Genomic DNA, 25,402 nt, shown 5'->3' with positions numbered 1-25,402 from the left:
CCCAGGCGCCCCAAGTAAATTATTTCTTATGGTTAATCTGTAAAACTTCTAGTTCCTACTGATCTCCAGCTTTCTCACCTGTACAGGAGTCGCTCTTTGGTTCTATTCTATGTAACTTACTAATGATCTACCATGTACTATTCTAGATGCTTTATGTAATAATCATAGCTATCGCTTGAGTGATTGTTAAATTAATTACAACATCTTGCTGTACTTATTTAATCCTCCCAACAACAGTATTAAAAATGCACTATTATTAGGGATGCCTGGGTGGCTCAGTCGGTTGGGCGTCCGACTTCAGCTCAGGTCATGGTCTCACGGTTCGTGAGTTCGAGCCCTGCGTCTGGCTCTGTGCTGACAACTCGGAGCCTGGAGCCTGGTTCCGATTCTGTGTCTCCCTCTCTCTCTGCCCCTTCCCCACTCACGCTCTGTCTCTGTCTCTCTCAAAACTAAATAAACATTAAAAAAAATTTTTTTTAAAAGACACTATTATTAGACAGTATTATGGCCCCCATTTTCTAAATGAGGAAGCTGAGGCAGAGAGGTTAAGTAACTTATCGGAAGTCACACAGCTAATAACCGAGGGAATCGAATTGTTTTATTTATTTATTTATTTGGAGAGGTTAAGTAACTTATCGGAAGTCACACAGCTAGCTAATAACCGAGGGAATCGAATTGTTTTATTTATTTATTTATTTATTTATTTATTTATTTATTTATTTATTTAGAGGAACACAAACAGGGGAGGAGCAGAGACAGACAGGGAGAGAGAGAATCCCAAGCAGGCTCTGCACTGTCAACGTGGAGCCAGATGCGGGGCTCAAACTCACGAACCTCGAGATCTTGACCTGAGCTGAAGTTGGATGCTTAACCTACTGGTCACCCAGGTATCCCGAAAGTTTATTTTTTAATTTTTGTTATTTTCAAAAATAATGTTTTTAATGTTTATTTTTGAGAGAGAGAGAGAGACAGATGGACAGAGTGTGAGCAGGGGAGGGACAGAGAGGGAGACACAGAATCTGAAGCAGACTCCAGGCTCTGAGCTGTCAGCACAGAGCCCGATGTGAGGCTCAAACTCATGAACTTCGAGATTATAATCTGAGCTGAAATCGGATGCTTAACTGACTGAGCGACCCAGGCACCCCCAAAATTTTTTTAAAAGTAATTTCTATACCGGACATGGGACTTGAACTCACAACCCCAAGATCAACACGCACATGTGCAGGCTCTTCTGACTGAGCCAGCCAGATGCCCCTATAAATACTGCTGAATTTTATCAAATGTTTTTTTCTGTTGCTCCTGTTGGGATGATACATGATTTTTTTGCCTTTATTCTGTTAATGTAGTTAAGTTACACTGATTGTGAATGTTCAACCAGCCAACCAACCTCTCATTCCTGGAGTAAACCCCAAACAGTCGTGATGTATTGACCTTCTTATATACTGCTAGAGCTGATTTGCTAAAATTTTATTTTTTTTGCTAACATTTAAATCAGGATTTTTGTGTCTGTGTTCATGGGAGATACTGGCCTATATTTTTTCTCTTTTAACATTGTTATTAGGTTTTGGATGAAGGTTATACTAGCCTTATGAAGTACAAGAGTTTATAGGATATCGGTAGTAGAGACATTATTTCTTCTTTAAGAATATATAAGAATCAGGGGCACCTGGGTGGCTCGGTCGGTTAAGCATCCGACATCGGTCCAGGTCATGATCTCATGGTCCGTGAATTCAAGCCCCGCGTCAGGCTCTGTGCTGGCAGCCCTGAGCCTGGAGCCTGCTTCAGATTCTGTGTCTCCCTCTTTCTCTCTGCCCCTCCCCCACTTGTGCTCTGTCTCTAGCTCTCAAAAATAAATAAATGTTAAAAAAAAAAAGAATATATAAGAATCATCAATGAAGATATTTGAGCCTGAAGCTCTTTTGTCAGCAACTGTTAATTATATACCCAATTTCTCATAGACATTCAGACTTTTTATCTATTCTGGTGTCGTTTTTGGTAAGGTGTGCTTTTTCAAGGAATTTGTTCATTTAACTTTCCCAATAGAAAAAAACTGTTCAGGAAAATGGATAAACTAGCTGTGGTATACTTATATATAGGAACACTAGCCCAGAATAAAAATCAACAGAACACTGATGTAGTGAACACAGGTACACTGTAAAAACACTATTCTAACTGAAAGAAGCCAGACACAGACTACATACATATGCAGTTCTGCAACAGGCTCTAGGCAAGATGACTCTGGTGACAGAAACCACATCACTGTTTGCCTCTGAGATGGCGAGATTCTAAGGAGGTAGAAAGGAACTTTCTGAAACAATGGAAATGTTCTATATGTCGGTAAGGATGTGGCTTGTGTGGGTGTCCACGTCTGTAAAAACGGGTGGTGATTTACGTTTAAGATCTGTGTCTCGGTGGCGCCTGGGTGGCTCAGTCGGTTAAGTGTCAGACTTCAGCCCAAATCATGATTTCATGGTTCATGGTGTCGAGCCCCGTGTCAGGTTCTGTGCTGACAGCTCAGAGCCTGGAGCCTGCTTCAGATTCTGTGTCTCCCTCTCTCTCTGGCCCTACCCCACTCACACTCTCTGAAAAACAAATACTAAGAAAAAAATCTGTCTCTACGTAATATGTAAATTTAAAAGTTTACAACAATAGAAAGCTGTTGAAACTATCATCTTTTAAAAAGTTGCGTTGAAACACACATAAGATAAAAAGTGGTGTTAAGTACATCCACATTGCTGTAGAGCCATCACCACTAACCACGCTCATGGCTCTTTTCGTCTTGTAAAACTGGAACACCCCACGTGTAACAACCTGCTACCCTCCCACCGCTCACCACTATTCCACCATCTGCGATGCTGACGACTCTGAGCGCCTCATGCGGGTGGAATTGTAAAGTGTTTGTCTTTTGTGCCTGGCTTTTTTAACTCGGCATAATGACATCAAGGTCCATATCCACGACGTAGGATATTGTGCATTTTCCTTCCTTTGTAAAGCTGAATGATAATTCCGTCATACGTATGCACCACATTTTGCTGGCCCAGCATCCCCCGAGGGACACTTGGGTTGCTTCCACAGTTTAGCGCCTATGAACAATGCTGCTGTGGATACGAAGGTGCAGACACATCTTCCAAACACTGCTTCCAATCCTGCGTAAACAGCCGGAGGTGGAACTGCTGGGCCATAGGGTAATTGTTTTTAATTGTTTGAGTTTCCCCAAGTGGAAATACTACTTATATCCCCACAGGCTGCAAAAGGATACCAACTGATCTACATCCTCATCAACGCTTGTTTTCTGTTATTCTGACGCAGCCACACGATAGGCGTCAGGTGGCGCTCTTAAGGATTAGTGCTCTCGGACACCTTTTCCTATGCTTATTGACCATTTGTTTCTTTTCTTTGGAGGAATGTCTCTTCAAGTCCTTTGCCCTAAATATACTAGGTCTTTTCTTAAACATATATACCTATGATAAAACTTAACTTATAGATTAGCACAGTAAAAGATTAATAACAAATAAGTAATAATAAAATACAATTATAGCAATATACTGTAATGAAAGTTAACTGAATGTGGTCTCTTTCTCCCTCTATCTTATTTTATTCTTCCTTTCTTTGTGATGATGTGAGATGATGAAATGCTTACGTGATGAGATAAAGTGAAGTGGATGATAGAGGCGTTGTGACATAGTATTAGGTTACTACTGACCTTCTGACCATATGTCAGAGGGAGGGTCATCCGCATCTAGACCAAGGCTGACCACCGGTAACTGACACTAAGCAAAGTGAAACTGCGGATAAGGAGGGACTACTGTATTATGTTCAGGTAGTTTTCCTCTATGCCTATTTTATTTAAAAAAAAAAAATGTTTATTTTGAGAGAGAGTGCAAGCAGGGGAAGGGCACAGAGCAAGGTAGCGAGAGAATCCCATGCAGGCTCCACGCTGTCAGTGAAGAGCCTGACGTGGGGTTTGAAGCCACAAACCGTGAGATCATGACCTGAGCTGAAATCAAGAGACGGAGGCTTAACTGACTGAGCCGTCCAGGCGCCCTTTTAGTGCTTTTATTATTACGGGGTGTTGAATTCTGTCAAATGCTTTTTTTGCATCAATTGAAAGGATTTTTTTTTCTCTTTTCATTTTATTGATGTGGCCTATCACACTTTCTCTTACGCTGAACTCTTATGATTCTCTTATGTTGAACCATTCTTGCATTCCAAGAATAGATCCCACTTGGGCAGGGCATACAATCCTTTTAATATGCTGCTAAATCCTGCTTGCCAGCATTTTGTTGAGGACTCGTGCATCAATGTTCACAAAGCATACTGGCTTGGTTTGTAGTTTTCTTTTGGGGTCTTTGTCTGGCTTTGGTATCAGGACTATGCTGGCCTCACAGAGTGAGTTAGGAAGTGTTTCCTTCTCTTCAATTTTTTGGAAAAGTTTGAGGATTGGCATTAGTCTGGAAGAATTCATCAGTGAAACCATCAGTTCTAGGGCTTTTCTTTGTTGAGAGATTTTTGATTACGGATTTGATTACGCATAACATTACGGATTACCAGTTACAGGTTTATTCAGATTTTTTTGTCTCTTCATGATTTTAGTCTTGGTAGGTTTTCTGTTTCAAGAAACCTGTCCATTTCAATGAGGTAATCCAATTTTTTTGGCATACAACTGTTCATAGCGTTCTCTTACAATCCTTAGTATCTCTGTAGAATTGGTGGTGACCCCACTTCCATTTCTGAATTTCGTGAGTCCTCTTTTATTCTGAGTCCATCCAGCAAACGCTTGTTGACTTTATCTTTTTGAAGAACCAATTTTTGGTTTTACTGATTTTCCTTTCTGTTTTTCCTATACTCTATTTCTCTCTACTCTGATGTTCATGATTTCCTTCCTTCTGCTAGCTTTGGGTTTAGTTTGTTCTTTTTCTCGTTCCTTAAGTGGTAAAGTTGGGTTGTTGACGTGAGATCTTTTTTATTTGTAATGTGAACATTTATGCCTACAAACTTTCCACTCAGCATTGCCTCTGCTGTGTCCTGTAAGTTTAGGTGTGCCGTGTTATTTTAATTCATCTCCAAGTACAGTAAAACCTTGGCTTGCAAGCATAATTTGTTCTGGAAACATGCTTGTAATCCAAAGCACTCATGTATCAAGCGAATTTCCAGAACCATTGGCTCAGTTGTGATCATGTGACATTGGGCATCACGTACTACTCGTATTGCAAGACGTTGCTTGTTTATCAAGATAAAATGCATTAGAAACGTTTGCTCATCAGGGTGACTGGGTGGCTTGGTTGGTTAAGTGTCCAACTTCGGCTCAGGTCACGATCTCAGTTTGTGGGTTCAAGCCCAGTGTCGGGCTCTCTGCTCTCAGCACAGAGCCCGCCTCAGATCCTCTGTCCCCCTCATGCTCTCAAAAATAAACATTAAAAAAAATCTGCTCATCCTGTGGACCACTCTCAGATTTGCAATCCAAGGTTTTACTGTACTTTCTTTCTTCTTTCCTTCCATCTTTCTAACAGAAAGGGTGGGGGGGGAGACACCCACGCAGAGGAAGAGAGAGAGGGAGACACAGAATCTTAAGCAGTTTGCACGCCCACTGCAGAGTTGGTGGGAGAAGGAGGGGCTCGCTCTTACGCCCCTGAGATCATGACCTGAGCTGAAACCAAGTAAGACCCTTAACCAATTAAGCCACCCCGGCGTCCCAGGTGTGTAAATCTTTGTAACGGTTTTATCTTCTTGTTGTACAAAATCTTTTATTAGTACACAATGTGTTTCTCTGTCTCTTGTAACCATTTTTGGTTTCAAGTCCATTTTGTGTAGCTGCTGTTGCGCTGTTTGGGTTACTATTTGTATGAAATACCTTTTTTGATCTTTTCACGTCCAGCCTGTTTGTTTTTGGATCTAAAGTTGAGTCTCCTGTAGACAGCATGTAGTTGGATCATGTGTTACCTATTCTGATCGTTTTTAAACTGAGAAAAAACTGACACACATGTTAGTTTCAGGTGTACAACATAATTCAATAAAGGTACATATCGCAAACTGATCACCACAGTAATTCTATTTAACATCCATCCCCACACTCAATTACAACAAAGTGTTTTCTTGCGCTCAAGCTCTATTCTGTTAGCAAGCTTCCATTAATCCATCAGTGAATACTGGGGTTATTTCAATGTCTCTACTATGTAAACAAGGCTCCTATGAACATGGGGGTGCAAGTATCTTTTTGAGTCTGTGTTTTTGTTTCCTTCGGATAAATACCCAGAAGTGGAATGTGGGATCATATGGTAGTTCTATTTTTAATTTATTTTTTCTTAAGCAGGCTCCATGTCCAACGTGGGGCTAGAATTCATGGCCCCGAGATCAAGAGTCACATGCTGTGTACCAACTGAACCAGCCAGGCAGCCCGATTTTTAATTTTTTGAGAAAAGTTTATACTGTTTTTTTTTTTTTTAAGGTTTTATTTATTTTGAGAGAGAGGGAGGGGCAGAGAGCGAGGGAAAGAGAGAGAGTCCCAGGCAAGGCTCCATGCTGCCAACACAGGGCCCGGTGAGGTGGGGCCTGAGCCCACAAAATGTGAGACCATGACCTGAGCTGAGATCAAGAGCTGGACACTTACCCTGAGCCACCCAGGCGCCCACCATACTGTTTTCCACAGTGGCTGGGCCAACTCACATTCCCACCTACAGTGCACGAGGGTCACTTTACTCCTCCTCCTCACCAACACTTGCTATTTCTTGTCTTTTTCACGATGGCTGTTCTAACAGGCACGAGGTGCTATCTCCTTGTGGTTCTGACTTGCGTTTCCCTGACGATTAAGGATGTTGAGCCCCTTTTTCATGCACCTGTTGGACATCTGCATGTCTTCTTTGGAAAGATGTCCATTCAGACCATTTGCCCTTTTTCAACTGGACTGCTTCGTTGCTACCGAGGTGTAAGAGTTCTTTGCATGTATTTTAGATATTAACCACCTACCAAATATATGAATTGCGCTACTTTCCCCCACTCTGTGGGGTGCTTTATTTTGTTGATGGTTTCCTTCGTATAGAGTTCGTTGTGGTCCCACTTGCTCATTTCTGCTTTTGTTGCCCTTTGCTTCTGGTGTCAAACCCAAAAAGTCCTCCCTGAGACTGATGTCGAGGAGCTCATCCCGATTACTTCTGGGAGTTTTATAGTTTCAGGTATTACCTTTAAGTTCTCAAGACATCCCAACTGGACTTTTGTGTATGGTGTAAGACAGGCATCCAGTTTCATTCTTTCATATGTGGCTGTCCAGTTTTCCCAACACAACTTACTGAACAGACCTCCCGCTCCCTACCTTGGCCTTAAATTGGTCACATGAATGCAGCTTTATCTCTGAGCGCTCTGTTGTACTACATCCATTTCTATCTGTTTTATGCCAATACCATACTCTTTTGATTATTATAGCATTGTAACAGTTGGGAATCATGAAGTGGGAAGCCTCCAGCCTTATTCTTCTTTCTCGATTCGTTTCACTATTTGGGGTATTGGGAATCTTTGTTCTATTTCCCTGAAATTTGCCATTGAAGTTTTGATTTTTATTGCACTGAGTTTGTAGACTGCTTTTGGCAGTGTGGACATTTTAACATTAATTCTTCCATTCCATGAGCATATGATATCGTCCATTTATTTGTGCCTTCTACAATTTTTTCATTACTGAATCATTAAGGGTTTCAGTGTACGTGCTTTTTACTTCCTTGGTTAAATTTACTCTTAGGTATTTCATTTTTTATGCCACTGTTGAAAATGGGAGGATCGTTTTCTTAATTTCTCTGATAGGTCATTATTAGAGTATGGAAATTCAACTGAATTGCATATTTTGATTCTGAATTCTGCAACTTAAACTTCATCGATCAGTTCTAACACTTTTTTCAGGTTTTCTGTATACAACGTCATGTCATCTACAGATGGAGACAGTACTACTTCTTCCTTCCCAATTTGTATGTATTTTATTTCTTTTTCTTGCCTAACTGCTCTGGCTAGTACTTCCAGTACTATGTTGAATAAAAGTGGTAAGAGTGTTTTCTGATCTGTTTTTGTTTAATGTTTGTTTATTTTTGAGGTGGGGGGCACAGAGAGAGGGAGGGAGACAGTGGACCTGAAGTGGGCTCTGAGCTGACAGCAGAGAGAGTGATGTGGGGCTCAAACTCACGAACCGTGAAATCACGACCTGACCCAAAGTCAGATGCTTAACCAACGGAGCCACCCAAGCACCCCGAGTGTTTTCTGATCTTAAGAGTAAAAGCTTTCCGACTTTCACCACTGAGTATGATATTAGCCGTGGGCTTGTTGTATGTAGCCTTTATTATGTTGACGTATGTTCTCTCATGCCCACTTTGTTCAAAGAGGGAGGCACAGAATCCAAAGCAGGCTCCAGGCTCTGAGCTGTCAGCACAGAGCCCGATGTGGGGCTGGAACTCATGAGCTGTGAGATCATGACCTGAGCCGAAGTCAGATGCTTAACCAATGGCCACCCAGGTGCCCCTCATCCCCACTTTGTTTAAAGTTTTAATCATAAATGGATGTTGAATTCCACTCTGTCACTTGATTGGAGAGTGTAAGCCATCCGCTTTTTTTTTTTTTCTTTAAGGTTTTAAGTAATCTCTTTACCCAACATGGGGCTCAAACCCACAACTCTGAAATGAAGAGTTGTATACTCCACCAGGTGAACCAACCAGGTGCCCCAGGCCTCCCAAAATTTCTGATAAGAAACCTGCTTATCATCTTATTGAGGATCCCTTGTATGTGATGATGTGCTTGTCTAATGCTGCTTTCATGATGTGCTCTTTATCTTTTCAAAGTCTGATTATGTTTCTTGCTGTGAGTCTCTTTTAAGTTCTTCTTACTTGGAGCTCGGTGAGCTTTGTGGTTGTTTGTGTTCATGCCCTCCATCAAATGTAGGAAGTTTACAAGCATTATTTTTTTCAAATATTCTCTCCGCCTCTTTCTCTTTGCTACTTCTGGGACACCCACGATGCACAGGTTGGTCTGCTGGATGGTGTCCCAGAGGTCGCCTAGGGTCTGTTCTCTTTCCTTCTATCTTTTCTCTTTCTGTTCTTCAGGCTTGGAGAATTTCCATTGTCATATCTTGAAGTTCACGGATTCTTTCTTTAGTCTGCTCAAATCTGCCTTTGAATCCCTCTAGTGGATTTTTCATTTCAATTATGGTCCTTTAGGCTTTCTATCTCTTTGGTATTTCCATTTTGTTCACACATCATTTTCACAAATTTGTCCACATCATCCCTTAGTTCTTTGAGCATCTTTGGGCATTTGTTTTGAGGTCATTGTCTAATGTATTCTCAATTGAGTCTTTTTTAGGGAAAAATTATTTTGAATTATTTTTTTCCTTTGAATGGGCCACGGTTTTCTGTTTCTTTGTATTCCTTGTGATTTGTCCTTGAACACTGCAAGTTTGAACGTAATAATGTGGTACATCTGGAAATAAGATTCTCCCTCCTTTCCCAGTGCTTACATATCCGAACCTTTAATTTCTAGCTCCCAAGCGGAAGAAAAGTGAAAAATGAAGGGGAAGAAAATAGGGCCCTTCAAGTCTCTCGGTAGTCACTTCAGGTGGAGGAAGAGGGGCTTACGACAATGGTGGAGGACAGGGTCCTCTTTACCCAGCCTGGCTTCTGCCATCTGTGAGCAAGCTGTTCCCAGCAACGCCTACGTAGCCGCCTGCCGTGTGGCTGGGGGTAGAGGATGGGTGGTTGCTACTGCTCTAAGTTGAAATTGACCAAAAGGAACCACAGCTTGCCATCTCAGCCTTCCCCTAGTAGCTGCAAGCTTTCAACAGGCTCCAGAGTTCCAAAATTATTACGTTAGACATATTCTGCCCGTGTAATTATCTAAGAGGTAATTTTTTTCCTTTTCAGTTAGATTCTCGTCTATTTTACTAATTTTTGTTTCTCACTGTGACAAATCCAGTGGGCTTGTAATAAATATGCTGAGCAAACTCACAGGAGAACCACGTGACACAGCGCCCGGCACACAGTGAGCAGTCAGTATGTGTCGGGTATTACCGCCGTAGCATCGTATGTACTGTTGTGGTTTCCTGGGGGGGTAGTTAGGTTGAAGTGAGGAAACGGCAGCAGCTTACTCCCTGCCGGGAGGAGATGGTGTAACGGGATCGCCGGAGGTCTCGTGCCGGCCGACCCGCGCTGCGGCAAGATCCCTCTAGTGATACCCTCGTGTCTCCCGCGCTGCTGGCCTCTTGGCTTCACCAGCCCCTGCTTTCTTACCATTTCTGCATCTCACAGTTGGGATCGCAGCTGTGGTTGATGAATCGGGCCTCATTCCCCATGCGGTAACTGTCGATCACCATCCCGCTATCCAGGTTCAGGCAGTAGTGGTCGCTGTGATTCTGATACTGCTCAATCATCCTGTTCCTGAAGAGGAGAGGAAGAATCGAAAGCCAATTAATGATTAAGTTGAAAGTAAATTGGAAATCTTCCATTTTCCATTCTCATCTGGTCTCTTTGCCATTTTCCTGGGGCGTCCCCACTAATCACTGTACCTGAACTCTTGCTCGCTGACAACCTCCCCCAGGTACTCGATGATGAACTGCCCGGCTTTTAGGGGTTCTTTGGTTCGGATTCCCCAACCTTTTTCCTCAGCTCGAAATCGTTCTAGACACTGCACCCACTCATGCCTCTGTATCCTCTGGTTACAGCACTGCTCACCACAGGGACAAGTGTTGGGGGAACATTCAGCAAAGATCATTCTAGAAAGAAGAGAGAGAACTGCATGTCAAATAATATTACATATGCCTTCAGGGACCCATTTTTCTTTTATAGGAACTCTTAAAAGGAATACACGAAATTTTTAATTTTAACAAGGTTGGATTGGTTAACAAGGTACTAATACATAACTCCAAAACTTAATAATACTGAAAATTACCAAGTCAAGTTATAAACACCGGATGGATTAAACTAACTGTCCACTAAGCATCCTGGGTAAACACAGTATCATATTTAGCTCTGTACTAAGAATAAAACCACAGACCATAGAGGAATTAATAATTTCCAGATTACATAGCATTTTTGTTTTGAAGCAGCTCATGGGTATGTACAGATTTTGTTTTCTTTTTAAATTGTGGCAAAATCACACATAAACTGCACCCTGTAAATATTTTTAAGCACACAGTTCAGTACATTTGCATTGTCGTTGTTTTATAAGAATTTTATATTTTGTTAGTGTAAATGACATTCCCATACTGGAAATAACATTTCCAGTCTATATACTAGCTGAACCTATAACCACTAGTGAATTAACAAGCCAAAATTTCTGAACACAGTAGACAAAGTTGTTGTGTACCTGTCTCCTCACTGCTTTTCGCTTTTACAGTTCTAGATCTTTCACAGAAGTGATTTAGTTTTGGCATAGGGTTTGAAATCCCAGTGAGACTACTGAACAGGATTAAAACAAGGGATGATTAAGAATATAATGGTAGATCAAAATATCACATATTTTATATAATGTACACACACACACACACACACACACCCCTTACAAATCTCGTAAAAAAAACCATGTAACATTGTATAATCTGTCACAGTCTTTCTTCAAATAAACATTACCCCCATCTAAAGAGCAAAGACAGCACAGTGTTGTCACAGAAATGAGCAGTTAAGAGTACCCACTGGGCTGGTCCTCAAGGTCTGACCATCAGCTTAGCCTGTGAAAGGCACTGGCTTATTGTCAAATTCACCACCTTTATGCTTTCTTCTGATGAATTCTTCGCTGCATGAATACTACTAGACACCCCTCCTGAAAATGCCTCCTTGATTTTATGTGCCTTCTTGATTGCTCACAAACCAAGGCTTTACCATATTTACTAGGGAAAATGTTACTGAGGTTATAAACAATGTTGGACACGTTCTTGACTGTTTACTTGAACTGATGATAAAAACTCATTACTTGCTTTTAAAAATAGTCCTGAAACACCTGGGTGGCTCAGTTAGTTAAACTTTGGCTCAGGTCACGATCACAGCTCGTGAGTTCGATCCCCATGTCAGGCTCTGTGTTCAGAGCTCAGAGCCTGGAGCCTGCTTCGGATTCTGTCTCCCTCTCTCTGCCCCTCCCCCACTCATGCTCGCTCACTCTCTCTCTCTCTCTCTCTAATAAATAAAAACATTAAAAAATAAATAAAAATAAAAAGTCCTGAATCTAGTTTTCTGTGGATATATGAACCTTAACATAGACACAAAATTGAATCCTACAGATCCTTTGAGATTTCCCCTGAAATATTTACAAAACTGAGAACCCAAAGACAGGAAAGACATTTTAGGTTGCTCCATTTAAGTAAATCTTTATGTGGGTTACTTTTAAATACATAAGGAAGCACCCACTGAATACTACATTTTAATTTTTATTAAATACAGAATAAATAAATTTTAATTTTTATTAAATACAGAATAAATAAATACATTTGTATTTAAATGTATGCATTTATCACATCATTCATTAGATGCACGCATATGTAGGAACCATATTCTCCTGATATAAAGTTGGCAGCATTGTATCTGAGGTTTTTGTTTGTTTGCTTGTTTTTGAAGAAAGACAACACGGTATTGAGGATAAATGTGACACCCATACCAACAAAAATGACCCAAGACAACCAATGTGATTATGTAAAGGTAAATATTTGGATTCCAATTCCATGTGATTAAAAGACTAACGACTTAAAAGTAAGCAGAGTATATACTGGAAAGAACACAAATTCTGATTAAGACATGTGTGGATTCAAATTCTGTCTCTGTCACTCAAGTGTTGTGTACAATATGGAGCAATCTGCTACCCAAACTCTAGGATCCTTCATTTATAAAATGTAAAACTATTACCTATCTCATTGGAGTACTGTGAAAAAGAGAGGGAAGTAGCCAATGAGATAGTCGCTATATTACAGCAATTTCACAGATAATAAATATCATATAAAAAAACACAGTAATGTTAGCACATAAAGGAATGCAAATTAAGCAATTTTAAAGATATAGGATACTCCCAAATATCAAACCAATGAAATACAAAGCACCGAAAATAAAGTTAGGTGTGAATCCCTAAGCGGGGGTGGAACTACGGGGAAGTGAGTATATTCAGGTACTGGTGGTGACACCCCAAATCCACTCATCATTTCATGCGAGCCACTGGACAGTGCAGAGTAGGAATTATGCAAACATTCACAGTCCGTATAGGTAAGGCTCCTTTGGAGAGTGCACCCTAAGAATTAAAGAAAGAGGAATGTGCCCAGTTTCACTGTGGTGCCATTTTCATTTTTATTTTTTTTTATTTTATTTAAAAAAAAAAAAATTTTTTTTTTTCCAACGTTTATTTATTTTTGGGACAGAGAAAGACAGAGCATGAACGGGGGAGGGGCAGAGAGAGAGGGAGACACAGAATCGGAAACAGGCTCCAGGCTCTGAGCCATCAGCCCAGAGCCCGACGCGGGGCTCGAACTCACAGACCGTGAGATCGTGACCTGAGCCGAAGTCGGACGCTTAACCGACTGCGCCACCCAGGCGCCCCTGTGGTGCCATTTTTAATAGCAAAACATTGGGAGTCATGTGAATGATGAACCACAGGAGGTTGGCAAACTAGGGGCTATCAACCTACAAAAGATAACAGAGCACCTAAAAATGGTGAGTGAGCGGACCACATGGATACATAAAAGTGTGTATATAAAGCATCTGTGAGTGGAAAAAAATCAGTGGACAACAGACTATACCAGCAGCCATGACTCCTATGTAAAACCGTATGTATGCATGTATGTATATATAAGATGTGAATTTACAATGATGTGTAAGGCAGAGTTTCTCAGATGTCATGTTGATACAGGAGGTACTAGAACATTGATTCCCGTAGCCCATAGGACAGTTGACCAGACACTGGGGAAGCAGTTGTCTTTGGCTAGGAAAACTATCTAGAACAGGAAGTATCGATGTAAAGTTCATCATTGGTTCTTCTTTACTGTAAATTTGCTTATGTTACTAAAACCAACAAATTAGATCTCCATTCCAGGGTCTCTATCAGACATTTCCATTTTGAAACCTCCATGTCATTTACAACTCAATGGCCCCAAAGTAAAATAATAGTTTCCATCTCCAAACTAATCAGACCCCATACTTTCATTCTGTGGCAACAGGATTACCATCTCTCATTGGCAACACTGACCCAGTCTACACATGTCCATCTATGTGCACATGCCAGTGGGTCACCAGACCAGTTTTCCTTCCAAACACATCATGCCCTTCTTTCACTGCCACCATCCTACCTTATGCCCTCATTATGGCTACAATGTACGGAGATCTAGGAAAGTTTCTAGAACTGTGCTGAATACTTTATGAACATTGTCTCCTAAGATCCTTACCCTCCCAACCCCCCATAAAGAAGGTACTAATTTTATGAGAGGGGTTAAATAACCTTCCTCAGGTCTTATAAGTAGTAACAGGATTTAAACCTGGGTATGGTTAAGACTCTAATCTCATTCTTTTCCTGTTACTCTATGCAGCCCATGTGATGGGCTGAATGTTTGTGTCTCCCCAAAACGAACAGCTGAAGCCTTGGCCCCCAGTGTGATGGTTATTTGGAGGTAGGGCATTTGGGAGGTCAACTGGCTTATATTAGGGTATGAGGGTGGGAATCTCACGATGGGATCAGTGCCCTTACAGGAGGAGGACCAGAGAGCTCTCCTCCGTGAGCACACACTAAGGAAAGGCCACGTGAGCACACAGGCAGAAAGTGGCTGTCTATAAGCCTGGAAGTGGGTCCTCACCAGACAGCAAATACTTGCATCTTGACCTTGGACTTCCTGGCCTCCAGAACTGTGAGAAATAAATTTCTGTTGTTTAAGCCACCAGGTCAATGGTATTTTGCCGTAATAGCCCAAGTAGATTAAGACAGCCCATCAAGTAGGTTTTATGTATCTTTATGCAACTTCATGAGAGCAATTCAAAGAGCTTATTTAACTTTTCCCTCCAAATGAAGTGTCCTAGGTCTTGAAGCCTGTGCTTTTAGAGAAATCAATTTAGTACAGTACCTATTGAGACAGTCATCCACACAGCCCTTCCTGGTATCATCATCTGGCTTCTTACAGTTACAGGTGGTGGCCTCGTAACCAGAAAGGGGTTTGACATCAACGTAGACATCTTGAGAGAAGACAGCAAAGAGTAATTTGTAAACATATAAGATCATTTTTTAAGTGCCAGGCCAAGAAGAACACTGATGGTATGATGGCAGAAAAAATAGCTCCCAAGTTACTCACTTGAACGGATTTTTTTATATAGTGGGACATCTGGCTTTTTGTATAGCTAGAAGAAAAAAAAAGAAAAATCCTGATATAGCATTTAACTTCAAATGCCAGGCAGCAGCATCAATCACTAAAAACACAAGAAATTATCCATGTGCCCTGCTCCCATGGGAATATTTAAAAGATTTTCTCGGTTGTGTGTATCTGAGGGAAATTCTTGGTGTGATCACTTTTTACCCTGAAATAAAAAGTGACTTACTAGACTAGAGGAGGGTGAGGTGAGAGAGAAACAGATTCAACAACAGAAGAAACGGTCAACACTTTAATGAAAATGCGTTTTCAATTATAAGCTTCTTTAGCATGTTTTAGACTTAAACAAAAATTGCTTAAGGCTTGATTTGCCTTTATGAAAAGAAAGGAAAAGTTGCACAGAGCTTGTTGAGATGGTCTGGGGGAATATATGGCATTAAAAAGATGAGCACCCTGACCTTTTCAGGGTGGGTATTCCAGAAAAACACATTTCACATTTTATTTTTTTTTATTTAAAAAAAAAAAAATTTTTTTTTTAATGTTTATTTATTTTTGAGACAGAGAGAGACAGAGCATGAACGGGGGAGGGGCAGAGAGAGAGGGAGACACAGAATCGGAAGCAGGCTCCAGGCTCTGAGCCATCAGCCCAGAGCCTGACGCGGGGCTCGAACTCACGGACCGTGAGATCGTGACCTGAGCCGAAGTCGGACGCTTAACCGACTGAGCCACCCAGGCACCCCAACATTTCACATTTTAATTAAGGCAATTAATTTAGTGAATAAAGGGGAGAGGGAAGGCAGGAAATAAAGCTTTCATACTGCAATGAAGAAAATAAACTTGAAAAAAGTTTACGTATTTATTTCGAGAGAGAGAGAGACAGAGTGCATCAGCAAGCACAAGGCAGGGAGGGAAGAGAGAGGAGAAAACCCCAAGCGGGCTCCGCACTGTCAACGCAGAGCCCGACGCGGGGCTCCACCCCACAAGCCATGAGATCTGGACCTGAGCGGAAACCAAGAGGCGGCCGCTTAACCGACTGAGCCCCCCAGATGCCCTAAGAGAGGGCGTGTTAACCTGTAAGAGAAGCCCCACCATCACTTTTCAGTGGGGACAGTCAGAGCATTGTCTCCTTCACGGTTATGAACTCTGACACAAACGTCTAACATATCGATCCTCCCAGACTGAAGAGAGGTCACCAGAGAAGAGAATGTAGAGAAGGTCCATTGCTTCTGGCTTTCCAAATTTAAACTTTGGTGGAATCTGGGCAAAGCTCAGGAGTCTATTCATCACATTTGCACGACTCTTTTCCACTGCTGCTTTCAACATGGGGCCGGGGGCTCCAGCTCACCACAAACATTCCTGGGGAAACTTTCCAGTTAGGGCAAAGGAGAGAAAAGAAAGCACCTTCCCACTTTTAGTTCCCCATTTAAAGATCTGTTAAAAGCACACGAGTGTTAAAACGTTTCCCTTGTTTCCTTTGGTAGAAGATCTCTTTTGTATGTGAAAAATAAATTCCAAACTAATGGGAAGGAGCCAACAAAAATAAAGCCTGAAATTTCTTAGTGCCGCTGGCAGTACATCTAAATTCTCCCGGGACCTGCATCAAACAGGATTCTTACAGAACCATCTCTGCTACCAGAATAAAAGTCCAGAATAATACAGAAGGTTGCCCAGGGAAGCAGGAACTCACTGCTATTCTGAAGTAGGAATACAGGCAAATAGGTCACATTAAATATGGATGCAAATTCATTTTCCTTAGTCCGTAACCTTCACGGGGACACTTCTCCAAACGTCCTAAGATGAGAGCGTAACAAGGAGGCAGAGACAGAGACTTGCAGGCCCCCCTCCCCAGAACAAAACCTGTAAGATAGGCTCCTGTACCTGATTATGTTTCCACTGCCAAAGGATGTCATAGGGAAGCTGGAAGTCAATTCTCTTTTGCCTTAGATACTTTCCTGAAACAAAAAAATACTATCAATTTCAGTATCTGTTCATACAAAGGGTCAAACAGCCACAAGGTCTAATACACACGGACTAGGAAAATAAAGATTTAATTTCTAATTTTATAGATTTTTCCATCACAGATTTTGAATTTTAGCTACACTTTCCCAGCATGCTTCATGTGGTATCTGCTGAAGATCAATTTTAATAGTAGCCTATATGAAACAACATACCAAAAAAGACACAGGTCATTACGAAGCAAACCGAAAACTGAGAACTGTTCGTTTATTAAAATCATTTCCTAGAGCATCTGGCGTCTGTTCTCCATTATTATAAATAACCTAAGATGGTCTGTAAAAATGGGAAGTATAAGAATTTTCTAAAACAGGAGTCCCTGAATTTAAATAACTCAAGAGTATTTACATTCCAATTTATGATCTGTTAACATTTTTTCCGCTCTCTATCAGAACAGTCCTTCTATTGAAAGTCAAAAGCCCCTTTCTGCTTTAAAGAGGCTGCTTCTATTTCCTTGCTCTCTGACTTCTCTGTCCTCGAGGGGACTCATCTGCGCAGGAACTACAAGCACTTCTCCGTCACCTGGGTGTTCGTCCCATCACTGTCTCCGGACCAGCAGTTCGCGGACACTCTGCTGATCCCGAGGGACTCGGGGGGGAAAGCCTGCCTTCACGCCACGAAGTACTCCGAGTCTACTGCCCTCCCAGTCCTACGGAGGCACGTGCCGGCTCGCCACGCGGCCATTCGCACTAACGGGGAAGGCGATGGTGGGTGCAAGTGCTGGCATCTTAGCAGGAATTCAGGCTAGTGGCACAGAACCGGACTAGGAGAATGAGACGACTGCAAATGAGCCAGGCCGCAGCATAACAACATTAAACACTGTGAGCGCTTTCGATGAAGTCATGAAAACTCTGCGAAATGTTGACCCGCGAGTCAGAAATCGTAACGTCCCGCACGGCACAACACAAGTGCGCATCCTTGACGGCTGTGTCCAGGAAACACACGTGCGCAAACGCAATGGCGAGCGGGGCTAGCCTCTTCCGCGCGGCACCACCTGTCCTTGGACAGATGACTGACAAGCTGTGGCTGTTCGGACTCGGGAACTGAAAATGAGCGAAGTGAGCCGGTTACTTCAGAAACAGCTGAAAGGGTCGGTTTTCAGCGATAAGATTTGAGCGTGAACATTGGTGTTTTGGAAAACTCGTGGCGACTATCATGCGAGTCTTTAGAACTGCAACAAAATTCTCCTTGTGAAGTAAGTGGCAAGATTAACAAATGTGAATGGTTTTGGATACACACAGGGAATGGAAGAACAATACAATTCGGTGAATCAGAACTATTTTACTGGCCAATGCGTGAAGCAATAAAGTCACACACGGGTAACAAACCCATTTATTTTTATGAAAAAAACAAAAAAACAAAAAACTTTTTTTTCAAGTTTACTTATTTATCCTGAGAACGGCAGAGGCAGCACAAATCGGGGAGGGGCAGAGAGAGAGAGGGAAGCGGAGAATCCCAAGCAGGCTCTGCGCAGCCAGCACAGGGCCCGACGTGGGGCTCCAACTCACGAAACTGCAAGATGGTGACCTGAGCCGAAACCAGAAACCAAGAGTCGGACGCTTAACCGACCGAGCCACCCAGGTAAAAAACGCATTTAAATACCAAGAGAGACCAATCACTTTAATGTACCAGAATACAAGAAGTTCATCAATATTCATACTCCACATTATAATTCACCTTTAAGGAACAATTACGTTTATATTTTTGCTACAGTGTCAAAGAAGAATTATCTGAAATTATTAAAATATTCTTATCTGCATGAGAACAGATTTCTTCATGTATTTGAACCACAGTAACATCCTAATAGATTGAATGCAAAAAAGATTAGAAAATCCAGATGTCTTACATTAAATCAGACATCAAAGAGATTTGCAAAAATGTGAAATAAAGTAACTTTTCTCATTAAATTTTTCTTTGGGAAAGTTATTTCTCATAAAAATGTTACTTATGTCAACACGTAATGTGTAATGAGTTTATCGGACAGATCTGAGGATACAGCAGCACGGATTACAGGCATATCTTGGGAGATCAGATGTGTGGAGTTAATATAACAATAATTTTGGGGTTATAGCTGGAGTCCACTTGTTGATAGGGAAGTGAAGCTGAATACCTACCTACAAAGTCTGCAGTGAAAAGTGGAAACAACTTAAAGGTTTATCAAGAGGGGAAACTTTGGTACGTTAAAAAAATATATATTTTTAAACATTTATTTATTATTGAGAGACAGAGAGACACAGAGTGTGAGCAGGGGAGGGGCAGAGAGAGAGAGGGAGACACACACACACAGAATCTGAAGCAGGCTCCAGGCTCGGAGCTGTCAGCACAGAGCTGGACACGGGGCTGTGTGACCACAACGGGTGCTTAATAATTGCTTCTTGAAATTACTTAACAACAGAACTTTTACTTTTGCCTAACATTTATTGAGTATCGACTGTGTACCAGGTCCCAGACCAGGATTCTACACAAACTACCTCACATCTTCACCCTACAGACAACTCCACAATGTCTCCATTTACTGATTAAAAAAACAACAAAAAAAACCAAACAAAAAAACCTGAGAATCAGAGAGACGAAGTCACTTTTCCAAGGTCACACAACTAACCCAGATTTTAGCTACGTACCAGATTTTTTCTTTTTCTTTTATTTAAGAAAAAAAATTTTTAATGTTCATTTATTTTTGAGAGAGACAGAGACAGAGCATGAGCGTGGGAGGGGCAGAGAGAGAGGGGGAGAGAGAGAGAGAGAGAGGGAGAGAGAGAGAGAGAGAGAGGGAGAGAGAGAGAGAGAGAGGGAGAGAGAGAGAGAGAGAGAGACAGAATCCGAAGCAGGCTCCAGGCTCCAAGTTGTCAGCACAGAGCCCGACGCGGGGCTCGAGCCCACAAACAGTGAGATCATGGCCTGAGCTGAAGTTGGATGCTTAACTGACTGAGCCACCCAGGCGCCCCTGTACTGTTTCTTAATAACAATACAAATATACTTTTTAAAAAGTCAAAATTGGTCCCCAGAAATAGTACAAACCCCTTCATGTGAAGGATTAACTCCTTTCTTTGCCAGCAGTATCTGGTATGTTTTCTGAAGGGTGTGTACAAGAGTGAAGGAGAATCCAGTAAGTTATGCATTTTTTAAAAGAATACTTTTTCGCTAAGAAAGCATCCATATCCTCCACATCCACTTCATCCAACCTCAAAGACACAATTTTCCCACAGTCCAACATCTTGACTTTTGCTCGCAATGAATTTCCATAGATGTATTAAAAAAGAGGGGTGCCTGGGTGGCTCGTTGAGCGTCCGACTTCGGCTCAGGTCACAATCTCTTGGTTCGTGGGTTCGAGCCCTGTGTTGGACTTTGTGTTGTCAGTGCAAGGCCTGCTTTGGATCCTCTATCTTAGTCTCTGTGCTCCCAACCCCCCCCCCCCCGCCCCCTTCACATGCTCTCAAAAATAAATAAAAAACATTAAAGAGAGAGAGAGAGAGAGAGAGACGACAGGCCCCAAATGGAGTCACTTGGGTTAAGCCAAGTCACCACACCAGGGCTTGCTCTCTAACCTAACAGCTGTTTACATCTTCTCCAGAAATACAGTCTTAACGGGTCAGCACCAATGATAAAATCTGCTACACAGACGGTTTTCCAGATCCCCCTAAGGAACATGAGGTGAGCTGCCCTTTCCTTACCCCTCCCCCCTTCTGCCTTTCTGTGCAGCTCCTGGGAGCAACTGTCCACTTGCTGGGTGGGATGCATTGTGGGACGAGGCCAGTGATCTCTAAGTTCGTTCGGATGAATCCCGGTGCCTTTCCTGGCCCGATCTGTGTCCCTCCCCTCAGTCCCCACCCTGAGAGCCGGAGGAAGAAATGATGGTACACTCTTCTGTCCTCCAACATCTCTGAAACCACAGCCGGGTGATTCACTTCTAAGAAGTGAGACCTACCTGAACGATTTCCTTAACCAAATTCTGCTAGAGATGATACCTCAGCAGGAGCTAGTCAGGAAAATCTCATTTAAAACAGTGATTCTGTAGCTAACCCTCATTTTAAAACTGGGGGAAAAAAATCACTTTATAGCCATGTGAAAATGAGATGAAATCACATCTTTTGTGGATTTCTCTTATTGTGTGCTAAAGCCTTGAGATCTCAAGTACTGCCACTGATCGCTAGGGAAGGAGCAAAGAGATCCTTTTCTCTTTGAAAGAAAACGGAATTTGTGCAACAAAGTCATTTTAAAGAGGAGACTTGTTACAAAAGCTCTGAAGTCTGTGCTGACCTTGAAATCTAACGGGGGAAGTCACAATGATTTCCTTTCATAACATCAATCCTAACACGAAGAGGAATGGAGGACTCAGAACATCACTGCAAAGTCTAGTTGTTAATGAGGCAGCCGGCAGGCGAGGAGCTCAGAGGAGAGGGGGCTACTCAACAGACAGGAGAAAGAGAACTTCCTTTTCAAGAAGAGATCTTAAACTATGACGAAACCTTGGCATTTTTTAAATAAAATGGCGGGCTTCAGATAAAGCTGTTTGCTTATATATAACCTGAGTACTGAATTGTAACATCACTTTACAAACAGATAAGAATTATTCATTTCCTCTGTTATCCTGTGTAAATGGCTCTGGTATTCTCTCCCAAGAAAACTGTAGCAGGGGCCCCTGGGTGGCTCAGTCGGTTGAGTGTCTGACTCTTGATTTCAGTTCAGGTCACGATGCTGGGGTCGTGGCATCGAGCCCCACGTGGAGCTCTGTGCTGAGTGTGGAGCCCGCGTGGGATTTTCTCTCTCTCTCTGCCCTCCCCACTCGCATGCGCCCTCTCTGCTGTAGTGGGTCACTGAAAGGCATAGTATTATCAGTGGAGTGTGGGCCATTTAGGAGATTATAAATAATGATCAAAGGTATTTACAGGAAACTGTTTAAATTTCACTAAAGAAAACACTAGAATTCAAGTTTTTGGTTTTGTCAGCCTGAGGAAAAAGAAGTGAGACCCAGAAATATAGGGATAGTGTGTCCCCCCCCCCCCCCCAGTGGAAAACTGCCAGCCCCAGAGGCAAGGATCTTCACCTGTGTTGCTTACGGGTGTATCCCAAGCAGGTAGGAAACCGCCTGATCAAACGACAGGCAGCGCTGAACAAGTATTTTTGGAACGGACGGACGCAGAGGTGTCTTCTGAGGAACAAACACCGAGGGACTGCACCAGCCGTCAGGCGGCACCACCCGTCCCCACAGTGTGTATGGTTGTTTTTAGTAAGTTTTTATCTTAATAACCCGGTGCTCATCACAAGTGCTCCCTTAATCCCCATCATCCCCACTGCTTCTTGAATTCTACTCTTCCTAAGCAGTTTCTTTTTTCTTTCTTCCTGCCTGGCATTCTAATTAATTTCCCCTGGTTTCATTGAGATAAAATCGACAGGCATCACTGTACGTGTTAAAGATGTACACCACAGTGGACTCGCTTTCATATACTGCGAAGTGATGACCATTAGAAGTTTAGTGTCCACGAGGCATTTCTTACAGATACGGTAAAGAGGAAGCAGAAAAAGACAACACTTTTTTTTTTTCCTTGTGAGGACAACTCTTAGGATTTACTCTCTTAACTTATAAGTCTTCTGATCCAGCAAACAGTAGTGTTAACCACAGTCATCAGTCTGTGCAGTGTATCCTCGATACTTACTTATCTTGTAACTGGAGTTTACACCTTTTGACCACCTTTCTCCTAATACCCTCCCCACCTCCCTTTGCTTCTGGTAACCACAAATCTGACCCACTTTATTTTCTTTTTTTCTTGAACAGATTTTGCGTTGTTATTATTCTTTATTTTTAAGTAATCTCTAGACCCAACGTGGGGCTTGAATCTACAACCCAGAGATCAAGAGTTGCTTGCTCCCCTGACTGAGCCAGCCAGGTGCCTCTGATCTCCTTTTCTAGGAGTTTGTTTTGCTTTCGTAGATCCCAAAGAGCGCAGGTACAGGCGAGGTTACACCGTATTTGTCTTTCTCTGTCTGACTTATTTCATTTCGCATAATACCTTCAGGGTCCATCCGTGTTGTCACAAATGGCAGGATTTTCTTTTTCTCTTTTCTTTCCTTCCGTCCTTTCCTTCCTTCCTTTTGTTTTCTTTCCATTTTGAACACAGCTGGGTAATATTCTATTGTATGTATATGCTTCCTCTTCTTTATCCACTCATCCCTCAGACTCTTAGGTTGTTTCCATGTCTTGGCTATTGTAGATAATGCTGCTATGAACATGGCGGGGAGGGCTCAGCAGATATTTTTTTGAGTTAGTGTTTTCATTTCCTTTGGATATATATCCATAAATGGAATTGCTGGATTATTTGATTGTTCTATTTTTAGTTTTTCAAGGATCCTCCATACTGTTTTCCATAATGGCTGTACCAGCACAATTTCTTAAACACAACCAGCTTCCTCTTGCTTTCACATTCTCATGTGCCATTTCTCCCACCTAAAATTGAATCCTTTCCACCAAACTAAGCCATTTGCCTCATTCTTTCTATTTCTATTGAAGTAATCTCTACACCCAACGTGAGGCTCGAACTCACAACCCTGAGATCAAGAGTTGCGTGCTCCACCAACTGAGTCGGCCAGGTGTCCGTTTGCCTCATTCTAACCCTTACTGAAAACTCTGTAATTCTGGGGTGCTGGGTGGCTCAGTCGGTTGAGTGTCCGACTCTTGATTTCAACTCAGGCCATGATCCCAGGGTCATGGGATCGAGCCCTGCATTGGGCTCCGTGCTGTGCTTAGGATTTTCTCTCTCTCTTTCTCTCTCTCTGCCCCTTTCCCCTGATCTAATTAAAAAAAAAAAAAAGTCTGTAATTTTAACATAGTTATCATAAACAATCATATTCAACCCTGATTACCAGAGCTGTTCTCTTGTATATGGTTGTTAATGTAATTAAGTTTATCAATCTTTTCCAGTGGTGTTTATACATTTTGTGGTCTTCTGTGTCCATGTCATAAAGATATTCTATTTGTCATGTATCTGATAATTCATATCCAGATATATACAGAACTCCTAAAGCTCAGAAACAAGGAACAAATGACTCAACTCAAAAGTGGACAAGGACTTGAATACACATTTCACTAAAGAAGACATACAAATGGCCAAAACCGACATGAAGAGACGCTCAACATCACTAGAGGGGAAATGCAGATCAAAACCATATGAGATTACCACTTCACACTCATTAGGATGGTTATTATGAAAAATAACGGAAAATGACAAGTGTTATTGAGGATGTGGGGAAACTGAACTCTCAAGAATTGCTGGTGGGGATATAAAAATGGTGCAGCCACTGTGGAAAATAGTACGGCAGTTCCCAAAACATTAAATATAGACTTACCAAAGGATCCAGCAAGTCCACTTCTGGGTATATATACAAAAGAATTGAAAGCAGGGTCCTCAACAGAGAATTGTAAACCAATGTTCACAGCAGCATTATTCACAACTGCAAAAAGGTGGAAACAACAGAGATGTCCGTCGGCGGATGAATGCGTAAACAGGGCATGGAGTGTGTGCACACACACAGAGGAGTGTTATTCAGCCTTAAAAAGGAAGGAAAAGTCTCCTACACGCCAGAACACAGAAGAACCTTGCGGCCGTCACGCTACGTGAACTACGGTAGGCACAAAAGGACAAACAGTGGAAGGCCCCACCGTACGAGGATCCTAAAACAGTCAAATTCATAGCAATAAGAAGAACCGCGGTGGTTGCCAGGAGCTGAGGGAATGGGCAATAATTATTTAATTGGCACAGAGTTTCCATTTGGGATGATGAAAAAGTTCTGGAGAGCGTTGGGGTGATGGCCGTGCGGCAGTATGAATGTACTTTACGTCACTGAACCTTACAATGAAAAGTGGAAATGCAAAATGCAAATCCTAAGTTACATATAATTTACTACAAGAAAGATAATGTATCAAAAACCACTGTATGCTTTAAATGGGTGAATTGGAGGATATATGCATTATGCCTCAACAAGTTGTTAAAAATACAGCAGTGTCAATTTTTTTGCCTCATTTGTTATTTATTAAAAAGTTACACAGAAGACTCAAAGGAGAAGGAAAGCCCGTAAGTTTACTTACTGTTCTTTCTGCCCTCCTGAGGTTCC

The 25,402-nt window shown here is 42.0% G+C and overlaps 1 protein-coding gene across 7 annotated transcripts in view; it reads right to left on the bottom strand.

Moving 5' to 3' along the window:
- The window catches only part of ASH1L (ASH1 like histone lysine methyltransferase), a 193,164-nt gene that overhangs the window by 18,459 nt on the left and 149,303 nt on the right, over positions 1-25,402 (bottom strand). For 5 of the 7 annotated variants that reach the window (XM_040452711.1, XM_040452706.1, XM_040452707.1 and 2 more), the window contains 6 exons: positions 24,638-24,742; positions 17,162-17,235; positions 15,269-15,314; positions 15,044-15,152; positions 10,526-10,732; positions 10,251-10,397 (listed from right to left, as the gene is read on the bottom strand). In XM_040452711.1, the coding sequence (XP_040308645.1) occupies positions 10,251-10,397; positions 10,526-10,732; positions 15,044-15,152; positions 15,269-15,314; positions 17,162-17,235; positions 24,638-24,742 (688 nt within the window). The remainder of the gene's footprint in view (positions 1-10,250; positions 10,398-10,525; positions 10,733-15,043; positions 15,153-15,268; positions 15,315-17,161; positions 17,236-24,637; positions 24,743-25,402) is intronic. The other 2 variants (XM_040452709.1, XM_040452708.1) reach the window with 1 other exon arrangement.

Source organism: Herpailurus yagouaroundi, unplaced genomic scaffold, assembly GCF_014898765.1.
Source record: "Herpailurus yagouaroundi ecotype Mexico unplaced genomic scaffold, PumYag 207, whole genome shotgun sequence".
Lineage (NCBI taxonomy): Eukaryota > Metazoa > Chordata > Mammalia > Carnivora > Felidae > Herpailurus > Herpailurus yagouaroundi.
This window is presented reverse-complemented; position numbering and strand designations above follow the sequence as displayed.